The 17,218-nt window shown below is 40.4% G+C and overlaps 1 protein-coding gene across 2 annotated transcripts in view; it reads right to left on the minus strand.

Moving 5' to 3' along the window:
• Positions 1-270: 270 nt before the first annotated feature.
• TRIO (trio Rho guanine nucleotide exchange factor) overlaps positions 271-17,218 on the minus strand; it is a 248,556-nt gene continuing 231,608 nt past the window's right edge. Inside the window, exons 48-57 of one of the 2 annotated variants that reach the window (XM_030267063.4) lie at positions 16,436-17,208; positions 12,041-12,288; positions 11,106-11,244; positions 10,728-10,755; positions 9,724-9,886; positions 6,300-6,421; positions 4,670-4,748; positions 3,887-4,087; positions 3,331-3,469; positions 271-1,805 (exon numbers count right to left, since the gene is read on the minus strand). In XM_030267063.4, the coding sequence (XP_030122923.4) occupies positions 1,263-1,805; positions 3,331-3,469; positions 3,887-4,087; positions 4,670-4,748; positions 6,300-6,421; positions 9,724-9,886; positions 10,728-10,755; positions 11,106-11,244; positions 12,041-12,288; positions 16,436-17,208 (2,435 nt within the window). In that variant the 3' untranslated portion in view covers positions 271-1,262. Of the gene's footprint in view, positions 1,806-3,330; positions 3,470-3,886; positions 4,088-4,669; positions 4,749-6,299; positions 6,422-9,723; positions 9,887-10,727; positions 10,756-11,105; positions 11,245-12,040; positions 12,289-16,435; positions 17,209-17,218 lie in introns of those variants that run through there. The other variant, XM_032746898.3, reaches the window with a different exon arrangement.

A 17,218-nucleotide genomic window follows, 5' to 3' on the forward strand; every position in this document is an offset into this window, starting at 1 on the left:
GAAAGTCAGACTTTGGCATTTTAAACATAATAATAATTTTGAAAAGTGTCACTCTACTTCTTAACCAGTTTGACATTTGGGATACTAATCTCTCTCTCTCTCCATTATTTTTCTTTTTAACAATCCTTAAAACTGACTAGTCTCGACTAAATTCTATGCTAATCCTCATCTTAAACTAATAATGACAGTGTGGTACAACACACCTGGCCATGCCCACCCAGAACCCCCAATCACACAAACAAAACCATAAAGCTCGCCGTACTAAGTATGTGCTTTTTCTATATATTTATTACAGTTACAACAGAGGTCCTCATAAATAGTTGCATAAAATGTTAAAGCCACAACATTGCACGTGATATCAAAGAAAACAAAATCCCAAATGAGTGCATTTACAGTATTTCATCCTGCTGTATACTGCTTGACAATTGGGTCAGCAAGCTGGGCACCAACCCAAAGTTCTTTTCTAGGGGGACAGTGACTACTGACCCAAACTGAAGACCCGCACAGTGGTATACCACCATTTAGGAAGGAAGGGGAAAAAGGGATAAGAGGAAAGGGAAAAATTACAGACCAAAGGCAGGTAACAGTCTGTATACAAGTAAGGCCTACATTTTATCAGAGCAAAACAATTAATTCTATTTTTATGCAAAATCTTTTGAGGTTGGATGCACTTAAAAGCAGAGTCTGATCTCAGTGCACTGCTACGTAAGATACATACAGGCGAGGCAACTGGAAAGCTCTAGGACAAAGTGAAAACCAGATGTTATAAATGAAGGCCGTACCAATGGACAGCCTTTTGGTGAGTCTTCTCCAGGCATGATCTGATTTTTGTTTAACACCAGTGCTTTAAACATAGGCATTTCTTCCTTGAATAAATCTTGAAAACGGTAGCTAAGTTCACTTGCAAAATTCAACTCTTGTTTATTAAAAAACCAATTTTTTTTTTCAGAAACCTGAATAAAATACTGTTGCTGTATCGCTTGTGACTGCTTTTTGCAGAGTACAGTGCTATTGTCCTCCACCCCCATGAAGTCTGCATCTTCAGTCCCCTGCACCGCCTTGCGCAGGTCCCTGTGGAATGCATTTGCACACGAACATTCACTAGCAGCTGGTTGGCTTGGGGTTTGCTTTCCTCAAAATTCAAGTCAACAGCTGATTGGCAGGAGAAGTCTATCTCCAGTCTGATTGATTGGCAGGAGGAGACCATCTCCAGTCTGATTGATTGGCAAGTGAAAGAGAATGAGAGACAACTTCAAGCAAGGTCAAACTCTTGGCAAGAGCCTGCTCTGTAAGAAGTTTTTAATGCTATGGATGGGTCGAACATCATTCTGGTGTTTTCGCCGCTCAATGAACGAAGTCAGTCTGGATATATCAATGCTGTCACCATTTCTGCTATTCCCCAGCTGCAGCCATTGCTCCTGGAGGGCCAGTGCAGCCGAGGGACGCTTAGCTGGGTCATCCTGAAGTAGGAAGCATACAAAATCTTTGGCCTTCTGGCTAACTCCTTTGAAGTAGTCATCTGGGAAACTAAAGTCTAAGCGGCAAATATTCAGGCAAGTTTCCTCTACGCTTTCATCCAGGAAAGGAGAGACGCCACTAAGAAGGACATAAGTGAGCACTCCAATGCTCCAAACATCTGAAGTGAGTGAAACAGGATTTCCAAGAATAATTTCAGGAGCTGCAAACTCTGGGTTTCCAAGTAACTGGTGGATATAATACGTGGTATTGAGCTGGACTGCATCTCCAAAGTCGGCCAGTTTTATTGTTGGCTTAGTGGAATTCTGAGCCACCAAAATATTTTCAGGCTAGAAAACATAAGAGCAAAAATTAAAATGCCTTTTTTCAAGTCAGTCTAACACACATTTAATGCTCCAACTTAACTGCTTCGCAGCCAATGTGGTCAGCTCTAGAACATAAATAGCTGCACTCCATAATCATCAGTGCAGAAGGCCAGCTCTGCAAAGCTCTGAGGCAGTCTTAACAAGGCTTCCCCAGACCAACCAGCAGGTGGGTTCTTGCCTATTGCAACGTGCAATTAATGTGCTGTAGCTGCTGGCACTATATTTTTTTGCAGGAAATATAATTCTGCCAGTGAATACTTCAGTTGTTCATGACAGCAGCTTTGCAAAACTTCACAGGAACTGTGTTTCAAAACTTAAGCTAATGAACAGCAATTACGAATAGAGGGTGAATAAAGCAACTGGCTCTATTTGTTTTACCACAGAGACAACAAAACCCCTGCATTTAAAGACTGGAAGACTTTATAGATATTTGCATGATGCTTTCAACAGAATCCAGCTTTATTTGGAAACTCTTTCATCTAATGCAGCTGTACAGATGGAAGACAAGTCCTCTTAGGAGACTATGGCAGCAGAAGATCCTGTTGGATACACATGACTTCAAGAGAACTGCCCCATTATTCGTGAACTGAAAGTGGAATTATTTCTACAGTTTTATTTTTAAAGCTACTGCTGCTGTAGCTGTAATCTCTGCAAAGTAAGAGCAATTTACCTACAACTAGTTTTTAATTCGTTCATCTGTATGTGAGACTATAAAGTACTGGTGAACTCTCTATAGCACACTAGAAAAAAAATTAATGGTATGAAGACCCAAAAATGCTTCTGCTTGGAAAACAGAAGTACATGGAGGGAAAAGACTCAGTCTTTTTGCTTTTTCTCACCATGACCCTATCTGGCTAAAGAGACCCTGCCTACAAAGATGACTTGTCAATGCTAAAATCATTATTCGTATATAGAGGTGAAAAAAAAAAAGTGTAAAGAGTAAGTTTTTAACTAGTATTTACATTAAGACCTTCTCACATAGTTTTTTTTTTTACTAGAATGCATCAAACCCTTGTGGCTCAAGTAATGCACAAAGGGAAGAACAAAGGCTCAAGGAGGCACCATTCATTTAGGTATCACAGCCCTCAAAGTGCACAGATGAGAAACATTTTTGCAGCAAAAGAGGAAAAGCAGACTCTTTCACAATAAACTCTGCATTTCTTGAGAAAGGAATGGATTGCTGCTGCAAGCTATTCAGAAAGTAAGTAAATAAATAAATAAGTAATCAAGCAAAACTTCCTGTTAGCAATCATTTCCAGCACAAAGGGCCACACAGGGCAAGCAAGCTATAAGGAGAAAGCATAAGGAATTGAAAGTTTCTGCTTTGTGGGCTCTGAGGATCTAAAGCATTTGGGAATGGAGTTCCAAGACATATCCTTTATGACTCTCAAAGCATTTCACAGTTCTTCCCAGCTGCAAGTTTTCTAGAAGAGGGAAATTTTTATGCCCTGAATGATGCATACTGCCCAGAATCCCATTAACACCTCACCTTTAGGTCCAAATGTGCTATTCTGCAGTTATGAAGATACTGCACAGCTTCCAGAATCTCTCCCAGGTAGAGTCTGATCTTCCCTTCTGTGAGGTTTCCCCATCGCACGACATAGTCCAGAAGGCGACCCTGGTCAGCCCTGTTAGAATTACAAGGGTTGTATTTTGGATTAATTCATGCATCAGAACTGAAAAAAAACCGTAAGAAGCTACAGACTACAGCAGTAACTGTATCCTACAGAACTTACAACACAGAGGACTGGGATATGAAGAGGAGACTTCACATCAAGCCACCAAATCACAACATTCCTAATTCACTTTTGTGGCCATTTGATACAAAAATACTGTTGAACCTTCAGACTAAGATATGTCAATTTAATATCTCTACTTGTTCCCTTCTGAATATTAAACTCAACATTTTAGTCAACTGCAGTATTTTACTTAGGTACTTTCAAACTGCTATGAAATTTCTGAGCTCCTTAGTCATTAACCACCATAAGTGCCCCAGAAAGTCAGCTGTAAAATTGCATTTTGCAAATAATTTAGAGTCCACACACATTTCTAACACTAGTATGTAGTTTGTGGAGGTCTCAAAGGTATCGAGAAGGCCAATGAGCTGGGGATGCTGGAGATTCTGCATGACTCCAAGTTCATGGGTAACCTGGTCTCGCTTCATCAACTTCTTATTCACAAACTTAGTGGCTACTGCTCGTTTGGTTCCCTTCTGGTCACACTTCTTAACGACAGAAAATCTGCCCCTGGAACACAACAACGAAAGGAAAGATTTAACCAAGAAATGCAATAAGGACATATATTTACTTGAAACATATACTCCAAGAGACCTAATTTTAATCTCTAGTAAGTTACCCTTACAGAGAAGGTCCTGGGCATGAGGATTTTCAGTGCATGCATCTACTACAAATTATGTCTGCAGAAACTTGTCAGAGATCTGTTATATCTCACTTGCGGACAACCTGTCAGAGTAATAACCAGCTTTCAGAAGTCATCATTAAGTTGGCCAAATGTATATTCTGCATGAGTTATTTTGCCCATTTTTAAACTTCTTCTGTCTGTAGTTTTCATTCCCTAAATAAGAAGGTTGAGGAGAACTTCACTACAAAAGCAGCGTCAGTCCCTGTAAGGGATGCTTAAAAAAAAAAAAATCTCTTCATCCACAATACCACTTCAGCCTAATTGCATTCTGTTTCTGCCATTAAGTGCTGGTAAAAGTTTCACTTCCTGACTATTTATCAAGGTATTTATCAAGGAGAATTTAATTTTTGAAAGAGCAGTCGGTACTTTGACACAGACAGCTTTGGAGATCAGCATACAAAACGCACCTGCCAAGCTCAGCCACTTCACTATAGTGGGAATCAAAGTTGTCTTTCCAGATTACCATGATCCCATTGCTTCCAGGACCTAAAAAAACAAACAAAAAAGAGAAGGACAGTATGACCAAGATTTAATACACTCAGATCCTTTGGCTCTGAGGGTAATCACCCCATCTTATTAATCCCCGTATGACACATAGGGTGGCAGCAGGACAAACTGGATTATACAGCAAGGCAGCCCAGCCAATGCAGTGAAACTAATTCTATAGTGGAAACAATTCAGGTTACAGTGAGAACTGTCTGTACAGGAATGAGTAACCTTAGCAAGCTGAGGGAAACAGTAAAAAGAAAAGACAACTTACATTATACTTCATAATCCATAATACACCTGCCACTGCAAAAAGAAGTGGCCAGGCAGTGCAGCAGCTACCTTAGAGAGCAACTCTTATTTTTCAGGAAACACTAGTATAAAGGCCAAAATTTCCCTTTCAGCCTCTTTTATATATTTCAACACACTCATCCAAGGGCTTAGCTAGTGTCTGTCTTGGTGAAATAATCACCACAACAATACACTGTCAGTAAGGCACTTGCCGTGGCTACTAACAGGCAGAGCTCAAAGTGGCACCACTGAATATTGACACCCAAAAATTTCAGATGAGATTTGGAAGGGACGCAGGTTCGTTTCACAGTCTGGTTTAAAATTCCAGGAGATCAATAAAACTCTTTGAAAAAAAGGGAAGAAAGACTATATTTTGAAGAGGTTTGGGACAAGTCTCCATATCAGTTGAGACACTTCATGTCTTGGGGTTTTTTATGAGTCAGTTTGAGACAGAGCCATTGTGCTAAAATCTATTAATTAATTCTTACCAGTGGAAAAATATATGGGCCTCACAATAGACTAAAGAACCCAGATGGCATCAATTGTTATGAGCTGCTTTGTAAGAAAATCTGCGATCCTGGTGTCTATATTTTCCCTATTTCTAAAAATGGAGAATTATGAACACTTAAGAATAAGTGAATATATGAACACACCTCAAAACATATCACTATATCATCAAACACATCAAGTAAAAATCTTTTTTGCCCTTTGCTGTCTGCCCCCAGAACACAGGCATTTTTTATCCTTGCACATTTCCTTTCCATTCCTCACAAACATTCAGATTGTCTTGCTTCAGGTACTGAAATAGTTCAATTGTAGATCAATGATGCAAAGACAAGAACTAGCTGTACGTTCTAAAACTTGTGACTTTACACTTCAAGCTAAGGAGAAAAATAAACTAAAAAGTAATGCTACTCTTTTCTTATATGTACACTTAAAAAATTACGTTAGCATTGTAACATTCACTGAGACTAAACTAAGAATGGTAATGATAAAATATGATTTTACCAGTGTGTTTGAACTAGTAGTGGCAAAGTGGATGCATGTTGACATTACTGTGGATGAACTGTGCATGAACCTCTAATTCGTTACATCCTAAAACTGCATCTGATCCTACTGAAACAGGCACTAAATTACAGCTTAAAATGTTCATTATCAATACTCCTTTAACAAAGGGGTACCCAGGAGCTGAGCTTTTCTTTTCACTGTTCTATGAGTACCAGGCATTTTATACCTAGAGCAAGGCAGAGACAGGCCTACCTAAAACTCGTAGACTGGCGGAGGATGAAACCGAACCCATGTCGTTTGCAGCTATGCACGTGTAGATACCATCGTCTTCCGCAGTGACACCAACGATTTTCAGAGACGCCTCTCCCAGGTCACTGCGAAAGACAACAGCAGCTGTTAACTTTACACTAACCTCATAGATCTTAAGCTGTGAAAATCAGACAAAGTTAGATTGATATTCTTTATACTTCTTATTCCCCAGTTCTTAGTTCTCTCTGGATGAACATAGTAAAACCCCGCCCTGCCATATCAGAAGCATTCACCAGGGCCTAAGCACTTTGTGTTCATCCATTAACTCAGAAAGTCCTACAAATCACTAGAAAAACATCCTGACTGACACTCTGTCTCACCACATCTCAGGCTCTACTGTTGGAAAAATCAAGTGCTTCCGCTCTTTCTTCCTGCTTCCTTTACCTACGTCAAGTTTTCGGAAGCCATATTGAAACAAATATCCATCCTTGCTCTTTCTGAAAGGTTTGTTTCCATCTGTGACTCCTAGGAGGTGTCAGCTTGTCGTGTTTTGACACGGCAAAAGAATTTTTCTCGGAAGGAAGAGGTCAATTTGGATATTGACCAATTGAAGGTGGACACATCTCTGAGAACACAGAAGGGTTAAAAGCAGAATTCCCAGGAGAACTCACTCTCTTTGGTTCCAGTCAGGGTGGAGTGCAGACTCTCCCTGGCCTAGCAACGAGCTGGGTGGGGGAGGGGAAAAGCCATGCGGCCTTTGGAGGTAGGCCCAAGGGTGGAGGGACTGGAACTGGGCTGGCCCCCTGCAGATGGAAGGGTGGAGAAATCTGGGATGTCTCCGTTCCCCCCCGAGTCTCTCTCCCTCTTGAGAGAGATAGACAGTGGCAGTTTTGTCAGCAGTTCACCACGGGAAGAAGAGCAAGGGGGACGCAAGGTGCCCAGCCGGGCTGTGGGAGCTGGAGCCTGGGCAGCAAGCCATCCTTGGGAGTTGGGACTTTTAACCCTTCCTTGAGAAAATGAAAGCTTTGTGACATTTTTCTCCTCCTCAGTTTGAAAGAGAGGAAGAGAGACAGCTTGGACCCAGGGATGTTAGAAGGAGAAATTCTAGGTGGAAGGAGATGATGGAATGCCTTTGGCTGGACTTTTTCTTGGTAGCCACAGACTGAACCGATCTTCTCCTCCAAGAGAGAGACTGTATTTTAGGAGGATGCCGGTGAGCCAAAGAGACCATGCTTCAGCTGGGAAAAGATAGAAGTGGAGCGAACAGAGAAAAGTTAAGGAGGTATGTGGTGGTGCCCCCTGTCTTCAGAGAAGAAGAAGAGAAGAAGATCTCTGTTCTTGGACCCTAGGCCCCAGGGGAAAATGGGGGGGGACTGTTGGTCCTAAAAATGAAAAACTGAACTGTTGTTTTTTCCCCTCTTGGCAGGGCATCCTTGAAAGGAAAAATGCTAAAAAGCAGTCTGTCCATCCATGCATTGGTGGTGAGAGCACTTGCATGGAAAGGAGAGGGCCACCATGGCAAACTTTTTCTCTGGGCGGTGCCATGTGTGACATGGAAACACAGGATGTGGCAGCTGTGTTTCTTGGGGGGTCTGTGGCACAGGAGAGACTCCTCTCTCCCTCGATGGACTGTGTATCGATTGTCTGGAGGGTGGAAACATGATTGGGGTCCAGATTGTGTCTCGCTGTGGTTTATTGGAGTTGGGTGGTGGGACGAGGAATGCTTTGGAAGGTTTTCATTTTGAATTTTGTGTGTGGTTTTTTTCTTTCTTTTTCCTTTTATAGTAGTAGTAGCTTAATAAAGTTTTTTTCTTGTTATTAAGCTTGGGCCTTCTTTGCTCTGTTCTTGATCGCATTTCACAGCATTCAATTGAGAGATTGCATTTTCATGGGGGCACTGGCATTGTGCCAGTGTCAAACCATGACAGCTGATCAGTCATTTGTGCTTTCAGAGCATTCACCCCTTGTAAGAGGGAGTTTGCCTTCAAAAGGCACACTTCACCACAACTCTGGAGACCTCATTTACTCTCTGCTCCAGGGCAGTGACAGTATTAAGCTAGGTAATACCACAGCAGAAATACTCTGAAGGCTCTTCCTTAATCTTTCTCATTGTTCAACCACCCTTTTTGTTTGATGCTTTGTCTTGAAAAGTCTGCTTAAATTTTCCTCTGTACAATGAATTTCTAGTAGTCTTTTTACTATCTGCCATGGACATGAGCAACAGATAATTTAATTTGCAAGTCTCTTACAACTGTGAATACTTGGTAAATCCTCCCTACACCTTTCACCGCTAAGCTCAAACCAATCCTAGCACTGTGTTTTTCACAATAGAATGCATATTTTCAAGATCTTTTAGCAGACTTTCCTTTGGATTCATCTTAGCTGCTACAAGTTATTTTACTGACTGACCTATTTGCAATGGTCTTCACCACACAATTTCAGGGGGAAAAAAAAGGTAAATTTTAGGAACATAGGAAGATGACACCCTTCCCCAACTCAAAAAACATTTCAGGATTATTTCTAAAAATCTGTCAGCCACAGCCAAGATTATTCACTGGATATAATTCTGTAATGAGTAACAGTGAATTAAACCTAGCAAATTTAACTATTACACATCTCACAACAGCCCTGGATGCAGTAGTAAAGCTGCCACACTGCCTTTGTCTTCTCATTAAAAAGAAACAAAAAACCCAATGAAATTAAAAAGCAGGAGCACCAGGAAGTAAAGAACAGTATATTATGCCATCAACTTTTCACAATAGCTCTTCATTCTGAATTAAGAGTATAATTCAGAAATAAGACATTTCTTCACACTGAAGTTACTCATTTAACTACATTTTCTGCATGTAAAAGATGCTTTTCAGAAAAAAAAAATTCTTTTTTTAACAGCAGCTTCCTATTCCAAAACAACAATTTCTCCTGGTGTTTTGAGTTACCAGTTATTCTGTTATGTTCTATCATAGCAAAGGTAAAAACAGAGAAAAATGTTAATATCCATGCTTCAACACTGAAGAGTGATGTTGTCACATCAATAGGAAGCAGAGGCTTCTTTGCAAAACACAGTGGTGTGATCTGAAAGTCACTAATGGAAATAAGGGACTGGCAGGGTCTGTCACAGTACTGGCAACACACTGGTCTGTTTCAAGGACTAGGTCAGTGTGACAGACCACAATGGTTTCTCCAATAGCTAATGAGAAAAAGCAGATTAATTTCATTTTGTTTTTAAAAATCAACTGATTATAACATTTTGTTACCCTAGCCATATGTAGAAGTTACACACCACTTCTGGAAAATCTCAGTGGTGATATATTTCTGTCTGAGAGCAACCCTATCCTCATGCCTCAAAGTCTCAAGCTGTCCCACACCAGGGGTGCAAATGAAAAACGTAACAGTTCCAGCGGTTCCTCCTGAATGTGGCACAAATTACCTGCAGGAAATGCTGTGATGACCGTCATTGCTCAGTGTATTATGATCAGGACCTTTCCAAGTAACTGAAGCCTTGGGGCGACCACAGACTTTACACCTAAGCACGATGGTCTCTCCTGTCTCACATGTTACCTCACTCAATGGAATTATAAACTCTGGGGGAACTGGAAAAAGAGAATTAATGGCATTAGGTGAACTGAAGCAAATACATTTAACTTCTACTCCTTGCATTGTTTTCCATTAGATGAAGTAGTATTTTAGATTCCCAAGGTGTATATAGGCCCTGCCCTTGGAGCACATCCATGGCTAGGCCTTTGCTGGGGCTCTACAGAGCCAGTTAATTTTTCTTTACGTGAACTTGGACACAACACTACTGCTGTGCCACAGATAACTCTGAAGCCTACCATGGTGAACCAAACACACAGTTTATGGTAAGTGAGGAAAGTCTACACTGAAAAGTATTTAAGGATGTGCTCAGCTAGGCTATCTTTATATCCAGCCACATTTGCAAACGACAACACAAAACACTTCATCCACTGAAGCACCGTAGTGCTTTTCCTTCTGCGCAGGTGAAATTCAGAAAGTTTGTTTCTGTCTAAGCTAAAACCCCAGTTTGGCTCTGACCCCAGTGGGCCACCATCTTTGTCCTGATGTGCCTCTGCACTGGAGGGGTCCTGAATGCTCCATAAGGCGCAGGATTGAAAATAAAGCAGTTCCAACTCCTGGCCTCTGCAAATTCAGCAAGGCCCCACTTCCATACAGAACACATCGCATGGTCCTTGTGTTTTATTGTGGTCCTTGTGTCCAGTTGTTTTGGACTTGTGAACAAAATAGTGTTTCTTGCATCTTAAAAAATAAATATGATGAATTTCTTTCTACCTTATCTAAAAAGAGCCCATCTATATTTTTGTAGAAAGTACTCAGTTCCTGACATAATTCATATCAAGGAAATAATGTTTTAATCAAATTTATTGACTGAAACTTTTAAAAATTAAAGCAACTTACCATCATAAATGTAATTGGGGTTGAGAAGCTGGAAAGGAGAGATTCAAGAATTAATGTCCTGATAATCTTATAATAACTTAAAGAATGGTAGAAAACCAAGCACAGAGATGGATCAAAGTTAGCTGTACCCACGAAATCCAAGAAACATATGAATACCACAATTTCTACACCACCCTATTCTTTTTGCAGTATCTTTTTTTTTTTTTTGTATGATGCTTTCAGGTTTAAAGGTTCTAACTTCCTGTTTTCAGATTTGGCAGAAACTGTCCACTAAAGCCGCTGCTTTCTTTGATTCCTTCCTGTGAAGTCCTGACAGAAGCTACTTTTAAAGAAATCCCAACCCAACTTCTTTTGGAAACGACATCTTTGAACACTTACTTTTACAGAAACCTTATTGGCAAGTCCTTCTCGGGATTTGCGATAACCATTTTCTAGCTTGCCTTCCCTTTTGCCGTCTTTATCTTTTTTCTCAGATTTCTTCCTTAATCGGAGTGCTGTGTGCCAAGACGTTGACTTCCTGAACACAGAACATGAAACTCTGATCAATTATTTTCAACTCCCTGTTATGTCCTATACTATCTAATTTCACGTGGCATTGGAAAGCATGTCAAAATGTTATTTCTATGTATTATAGTGTAGTAAAATTAAATAACATTCTGTATTCCATAAGGGATGCCACCCTTGACTAAAACTGTGAACAAACTAGTAATGTAGTCTGAAGTTCAGTATTCCTTGAAATCATTGCTCAAATGATAAACTCTCTACATGAAAAAGCAAACTGTCAATCAAACTGAGCAACAACCAGTATGAAGCCCATACCAAATGCAGCCCTACAAAAGCTTTACACAAAATTCAAACTTTGATACAATTTCTTCCATGGCAAATATTGGAGTCATTCCTAGTATACAGTCATTTTCAATAGGTTTGTGGCTTAAAGCAGGTATCTAGGAACTCTAAAATCTTGTTTTATTTGAACAAACACTCCCTGTTTTCCTAGACAGAGGTGTCTAGACTGGCAACTCATTCTATTAAATAAACAAGTTGAAACAAATTATTTCTCATCTTAGATAAGGCATTCTTTTTCCAGAAGATTAGGCTATTGCAACTTTTTAATAAAGAATATGTGCTTCTGAGATATTTTTTACTAGCTTGTATTTTGACGGTTGCTAAGGGACCTCTCGAGTACTCATTCTGCTTGCCGTTCATTTATTTCTCCATGATCACATCAACTTTTGGCCTTAAAGGTTTCAAAGCCTTCTCTAAATTGGAAGATTTCTTCCTTCCTCCCCTTCTACACACATCCAGGCACTCACTTGATGGTTCCATCAGGGTTGTCAATGATGATTGCACTAGTATGCCCCAAGACATAGCCGGGAATCCAGCCCTCGGCTGCGGGGCACTGATCAGTGGCGGCTCTGAACACCAAAAACATGTTCTGTTGGTTGCTGGCTAGAATCTGCACGACCTCTCCTTGGTAGACATTTATCTCATCCTCCTTCACTGCCGTGTAATCGTGTGTCACCAGCATGGTGGAGATATTGCTACTGCTGCTACTTTCACTCTGCAAGTGTCAATCAGAAGCAGAGAGAACAGGAAAAAAAGAAAAATAATCAAATTTAAAATTCATGAAGAAAACAGGCTGTTCTTGGCCTGCTAAATTACCTACCTAATCCACCTGGTTTAAACTGCAGTCAAAGCAAAAAGCAATGTTTTCTCTTTTACAGCTGCCTGTGTCTGTTATCTTGTGCATATGTCCGATATTTGAACATCTTTATGGACTGCTGCTGCACAAATTTATTCCAAATACAGTTACTCAATATAATTTTTGTTAACTGGGAGTCAGTTTATTCACAAATCTCAACTTGTCTTTCTTTCAAGCTCAGACACTGAACCTTGCATCTTCATCGGGCATGAAAACTACAGTACAGTAAGACAGTTTTTCACGGTCTTGTAAGTTCAGTTTCAAAATCAGTCATTAGCTCATAATCACTGGAAACTCCAACAATGAAAAATACATGTAGTCTTTCCTAGACTACTTGTCAGATCTCAGACACTGGCCTTCTGCACACAAAGCATGACAAGCTATGAAAGAACAGAACAGGGTTTTGACAGCATCTCTTAAAACCACAAGACTTATCTCTGGTTGCATCTGTATGATGAGGTTATTCTTTTAAATGCAGAAGATGAAGTAAATTACTGAAATAAGAAATTATTAATTTGATGGTCAAATAGACCCCCTAAACTGTAATAATCTCTACTAAATTATTAGTGACTAAGATAGCTGAGTGTTGCTACCTGTTTATCATACACTTTCAACTACTGTTGATTGAACAAATGATTTTGTTAATTTCCCCAGCAAGCATTTGTGGAAAGCTAATTATGGCTGAGAACGTGTACGTTCAAAATCATATTACTTTCAGAACAAAAAGCCTACTTCTGACAATGAACCTACTGGAAATTACTATTTTTTAAAAGTATGTCTTACTTTGTCCATTTGCATCTATTCCTTATACAAGGTTTAATAAATGGAAGTGTGAAAACTATTATCCAATGACACAACCTACTCCCTCAGTAATTATTTCTTTCTTGAAACAAGTTAAAACCAAGGTGAATGGCCTATTAATGAAGTAGCATGAAGTGTGTGTGCGCCTGTCTATTGTCTCTGTTCTTACTTCAAATTGTTTCAGGTCACTCAGTGCCAGTGAGGGCTCACTATGGCTCAGCAGAAGCTGAGCTGAAGAAGGAAATGCGTACCCATGTCCTGGGTACTCCTATTGCTTATAAAGCAGAACGGCAATAGTACCACTCATGCTAGTAGCCAGTGGAAGGCTTGGCATACAGGATTAAAACAGAATCTTTTTATTTTTTTTCTCAAAACTGTCAAATATTTCTCAAATATAGAAGAGATACAGGGGGATTCAGTTAACAGCATGGTGCACTGGGAGCCCCGAACACTGTGTTCTCTTGCAATCTGCTAAAGGCCTTGAACAAGTCACTCCACCCCTCTGTGCCTGTGTTTCCCTGAGGACTCTGGATGAGAACCAAGACATTTGGAATGGAACAGTCTCCGAATACTAATTTCATAGCATGTTTAACACCCTGATGCTTGGAATGCCAGTGAATTTATACATGTTATTCTAGCTGGACTGTTATAGTCAAATGAGTGACTCAAATCTTCTTTATTTGCCATATTAAAATAATGAAGCATATGCCACCTCAGTGAGAAATATCTCAATGTGGATTTTAACTCTACTAAAGGCTATTTATATTAATTTCAGATGCTGTATTTCTAGTGGGAGAACTAATTTTTTCTCATTTAGAGGACAGCCCGCATGGCCTTTTGAATTAACAAATCCTTTCCATGATTCAGGCAAACTGGAACAGCTGAACCAAAGAAATTAAGTCTCATTTTCAGTCATTATTTAAATTAGGGTGACAACTTGCTACATTCTTTTACCTAGATGAAAAACAACTCTATTCAAGAAAGCAGCTTTTGTTGACTCCTTCTGTTGAACTTACAGGGAAAGATGAAGGAAAAGTTGCAACATCAAACTAAGCCTCAAACCTTACCCTACACACTATTCCTGAACATACTGTTTCTTAGGATGCAGTAGAATTTGTGTAACGGCAAGCCTGACCTTTCTATAACATAACATTTCTTTCTGACATTTAAGTCTTGAAGGATCATAATAAACTCTGAATATTTCTTATGTTCAAAAGGGACAGTTAAATCTGTTAAATAAACAACTGTCTGGTAACTACTAAGTGACAAATGCTCCTGAGAATGTGTTTACACCAGAATTCATTCTCATCATGGAAAGATAGCCTTTCCTTTTGCATTCCAAGGAAGTAATTATTCTTGCACAGTAATGTTTTCTTACTGAAAGTACTTCTGGTAGTCACTGACCTCAACTATGGGATTAGAGGAGGATCTACAAAAAAATATATAAAATCCTCCCATATTCCTCAGCTACCAAAACTTACTCCTTTTTCTTCTTAGATGTAATTTTTCCTTGAGTAATTGACCACAGCCATATGTGCATGTGTATATACATACAAAAATGGTTAAATTAAAATAAATCTTCACAACCCTTTTTCTCCAACTTGTTCAATGTGGTGTGGAATCCTGATGATTGGTATAGAAATGAGGTTATAAATGAGGACTTATGGCCCATCTCAATTACCAAATAAAAGAGCTATGTAGCTGTGAAGCAGAATGCATGCATTCTAACATTACATTTTACAGTGAGATAAAAACAAGCAATGGTGTCTTTGCTGAGATCGTGTCAAAATCCAAATGTTTTGAAAACTCAGTGCCATCTCATCTTTCTCCTTCTCTTTTTTTGATGCAGCAACCTGAATTAGTATTATGCCAGTACCACCATCTTGATTCACATACTATGCAGTGAATACAAAATATTCAAATTACCACAGATTTTGCATTGCATTACATCACATCACATTTTGCTAGACTGAAGATACACATAAGACACAGCTAAACCAAATAAAAAGCTGAAGGAAGATCAGAATAAAAATACTAAACATGCAAAGCATAATTTTTTTCTTCTGAAGCTATTATAAAAGTAAGTGTAAGAACTAAGAAGTCATGAAAGCTTTGTGTGTTAAACAGTTCTATAAAGAAACACATGCATTTAAATGAGGTCCAGCAAGTTAGGTGATTTGAAAAACTGGTATTGCATATCATTTGTCAGAGAGTAGAAAAACTAACATTCATGAACACAATGCTTAGTGAGAGAAAAATCAAATGTGAGTTTAAAAAAAAAGGCACCATAACCTGTCTACCGCCTCCATGGCAAATGCCACAACATTTTTGCTTTCTATTTGCACATGCCTCTGTGATCTGTGTTGCTTTCATGGTGGATGTTATTAGAGATAACGTAGATTCTGTTGACAGCCCGGATTTCTGTACAAACACACCAAGTGCACACGAAGAGGCTGAACCTCCAGAAAACCGAAACCAGTTCTTCTTACAAAGGAGAAAAGACAAGTGGAGTGGGTAATTGTTTCGGTTGTAGTAGAAGTAGGATTATTGTCGCTAGGTTTTGTTGGCCTATTTTGAGTGGATTGCAGAAAGCTTCCTTGATCAAACACAGGATTTAAAAAGAGATTGATGTGTAACAACTATGCCTGAAAGGAGAGGGGCAGAAAAATAAATTAATAAAAAAATAAAACTCAAGCAGCCCAGGGAATGTAGATGTCTCCACAAAGTTAAAACTCAAGAGGACAATGGTGGCAAATTTCTGCGTGAAAGGGAAAAAAGCCCCAAGGCAATCTGCCAAAATCCTGAAGTCAGATTTAAGTGCTGGCACAATGCATATCCCAAGGTGCTCTGGCTGCCACGCTTCAGCATGTTAATTATGTGCCTTCAAATGAGAGATGAAAAAAGCAAGGACAGCAAGTTAGTAGATATCAGCCTAGTGATCTTTATTTTCAGCAGAGGCAGAAATCGCATCTAGTGTTAGCAGTTGCTTTTGTGTCTGTACACATAGCCATGTTTGCATGTATACACACACAGAGATAGACGCTCTTGGCTTTTTAATGCACAGGAGATAGTGGAACAGTTGATTATTTCAGAGCAGCACAGCACCAGAGAGCCAGAAGTTAGTACGGAGAATGATGGCAACGCACAGAAAGGGAGCAAGGAAGGTTTTAGAAGAGCTTGCAGGACAGAGGTGCTCTGCTCTTACCCCATTACTCTGGGTGGAGTGAACTGACTGCTCGCTGGTCGAGGAGCATGTGCTCATGCGGTCTGTGTCCTTGCTGTGTGAGGAGTGGCGGTGGACAGGCCGCTGCAGGGAGTCATTGTCCCCAGGGAAAGTGAAGGAGCCAGGGCGGCTGGCAGGGGATGCTGGGATGGAGCTCCAAAAGGAGCCCTTCTGCAGGGGGCTGCTGGGTGGAAAGGTTTCCTTGCCAAAAGGAGAAGGGAAAGTCGTGGACAGAGGAGAGTTCATTGGAGAGATGGCTCCTGGCCATGGCTTCCCAAGCGTCAGTGATCCTATGCTGTTTCTTGTTCGACTGTCCTCTGAGAGTCCACGTGAGTCTTTCTGGGCTCCATCAGCTGAGCCAGAAATGTTTCCTGCTGTCTTCCTGGGACTTTCAATAACTTTCATCTTGGGAATCTGTTCAGCTTCTCTCTGAGGACCATCCGGCTCTGCACTGGGAGGGTGCCTGTTTGGCTGGCTCAGGCCAGTTTCTAAAGAGGTGTTGTAGTGTGGCAGGGAGTGATTGTGAAAGGACATACCTGACATCTTGTCTGCCTCTGCTTGGGCCGAGGCTGCAGAGGAGACCAGGACTGGGGAATGGTGTCTGACAGGCTGGGGGATCCGGGATGGCCGGCTACGGCTGGAGCTGAGGATACCACCACTACAGCTGCTGGGGCCGCCACTGTTACCGCTGCTGCTCCCGCCGCTGCCTCCACCACTGCTGTGGTTCCTCTGGTACTCGATCGGGGATGTCAAGGCTGCAGTGGG

Source organism: Taeniopygia guttata, chromosome 2 (assembly GCF_048771995.1).
Source record: "Taeniopygia guttata chromosome 2, bTaeGut7.mat, whole genome shotgun sequence".
NCBI lineage: Eukaryota > Metazoa > Chordata > Aves > Passeriformes > Estrildidae > Taeniopygia > Taeniopygia guttata.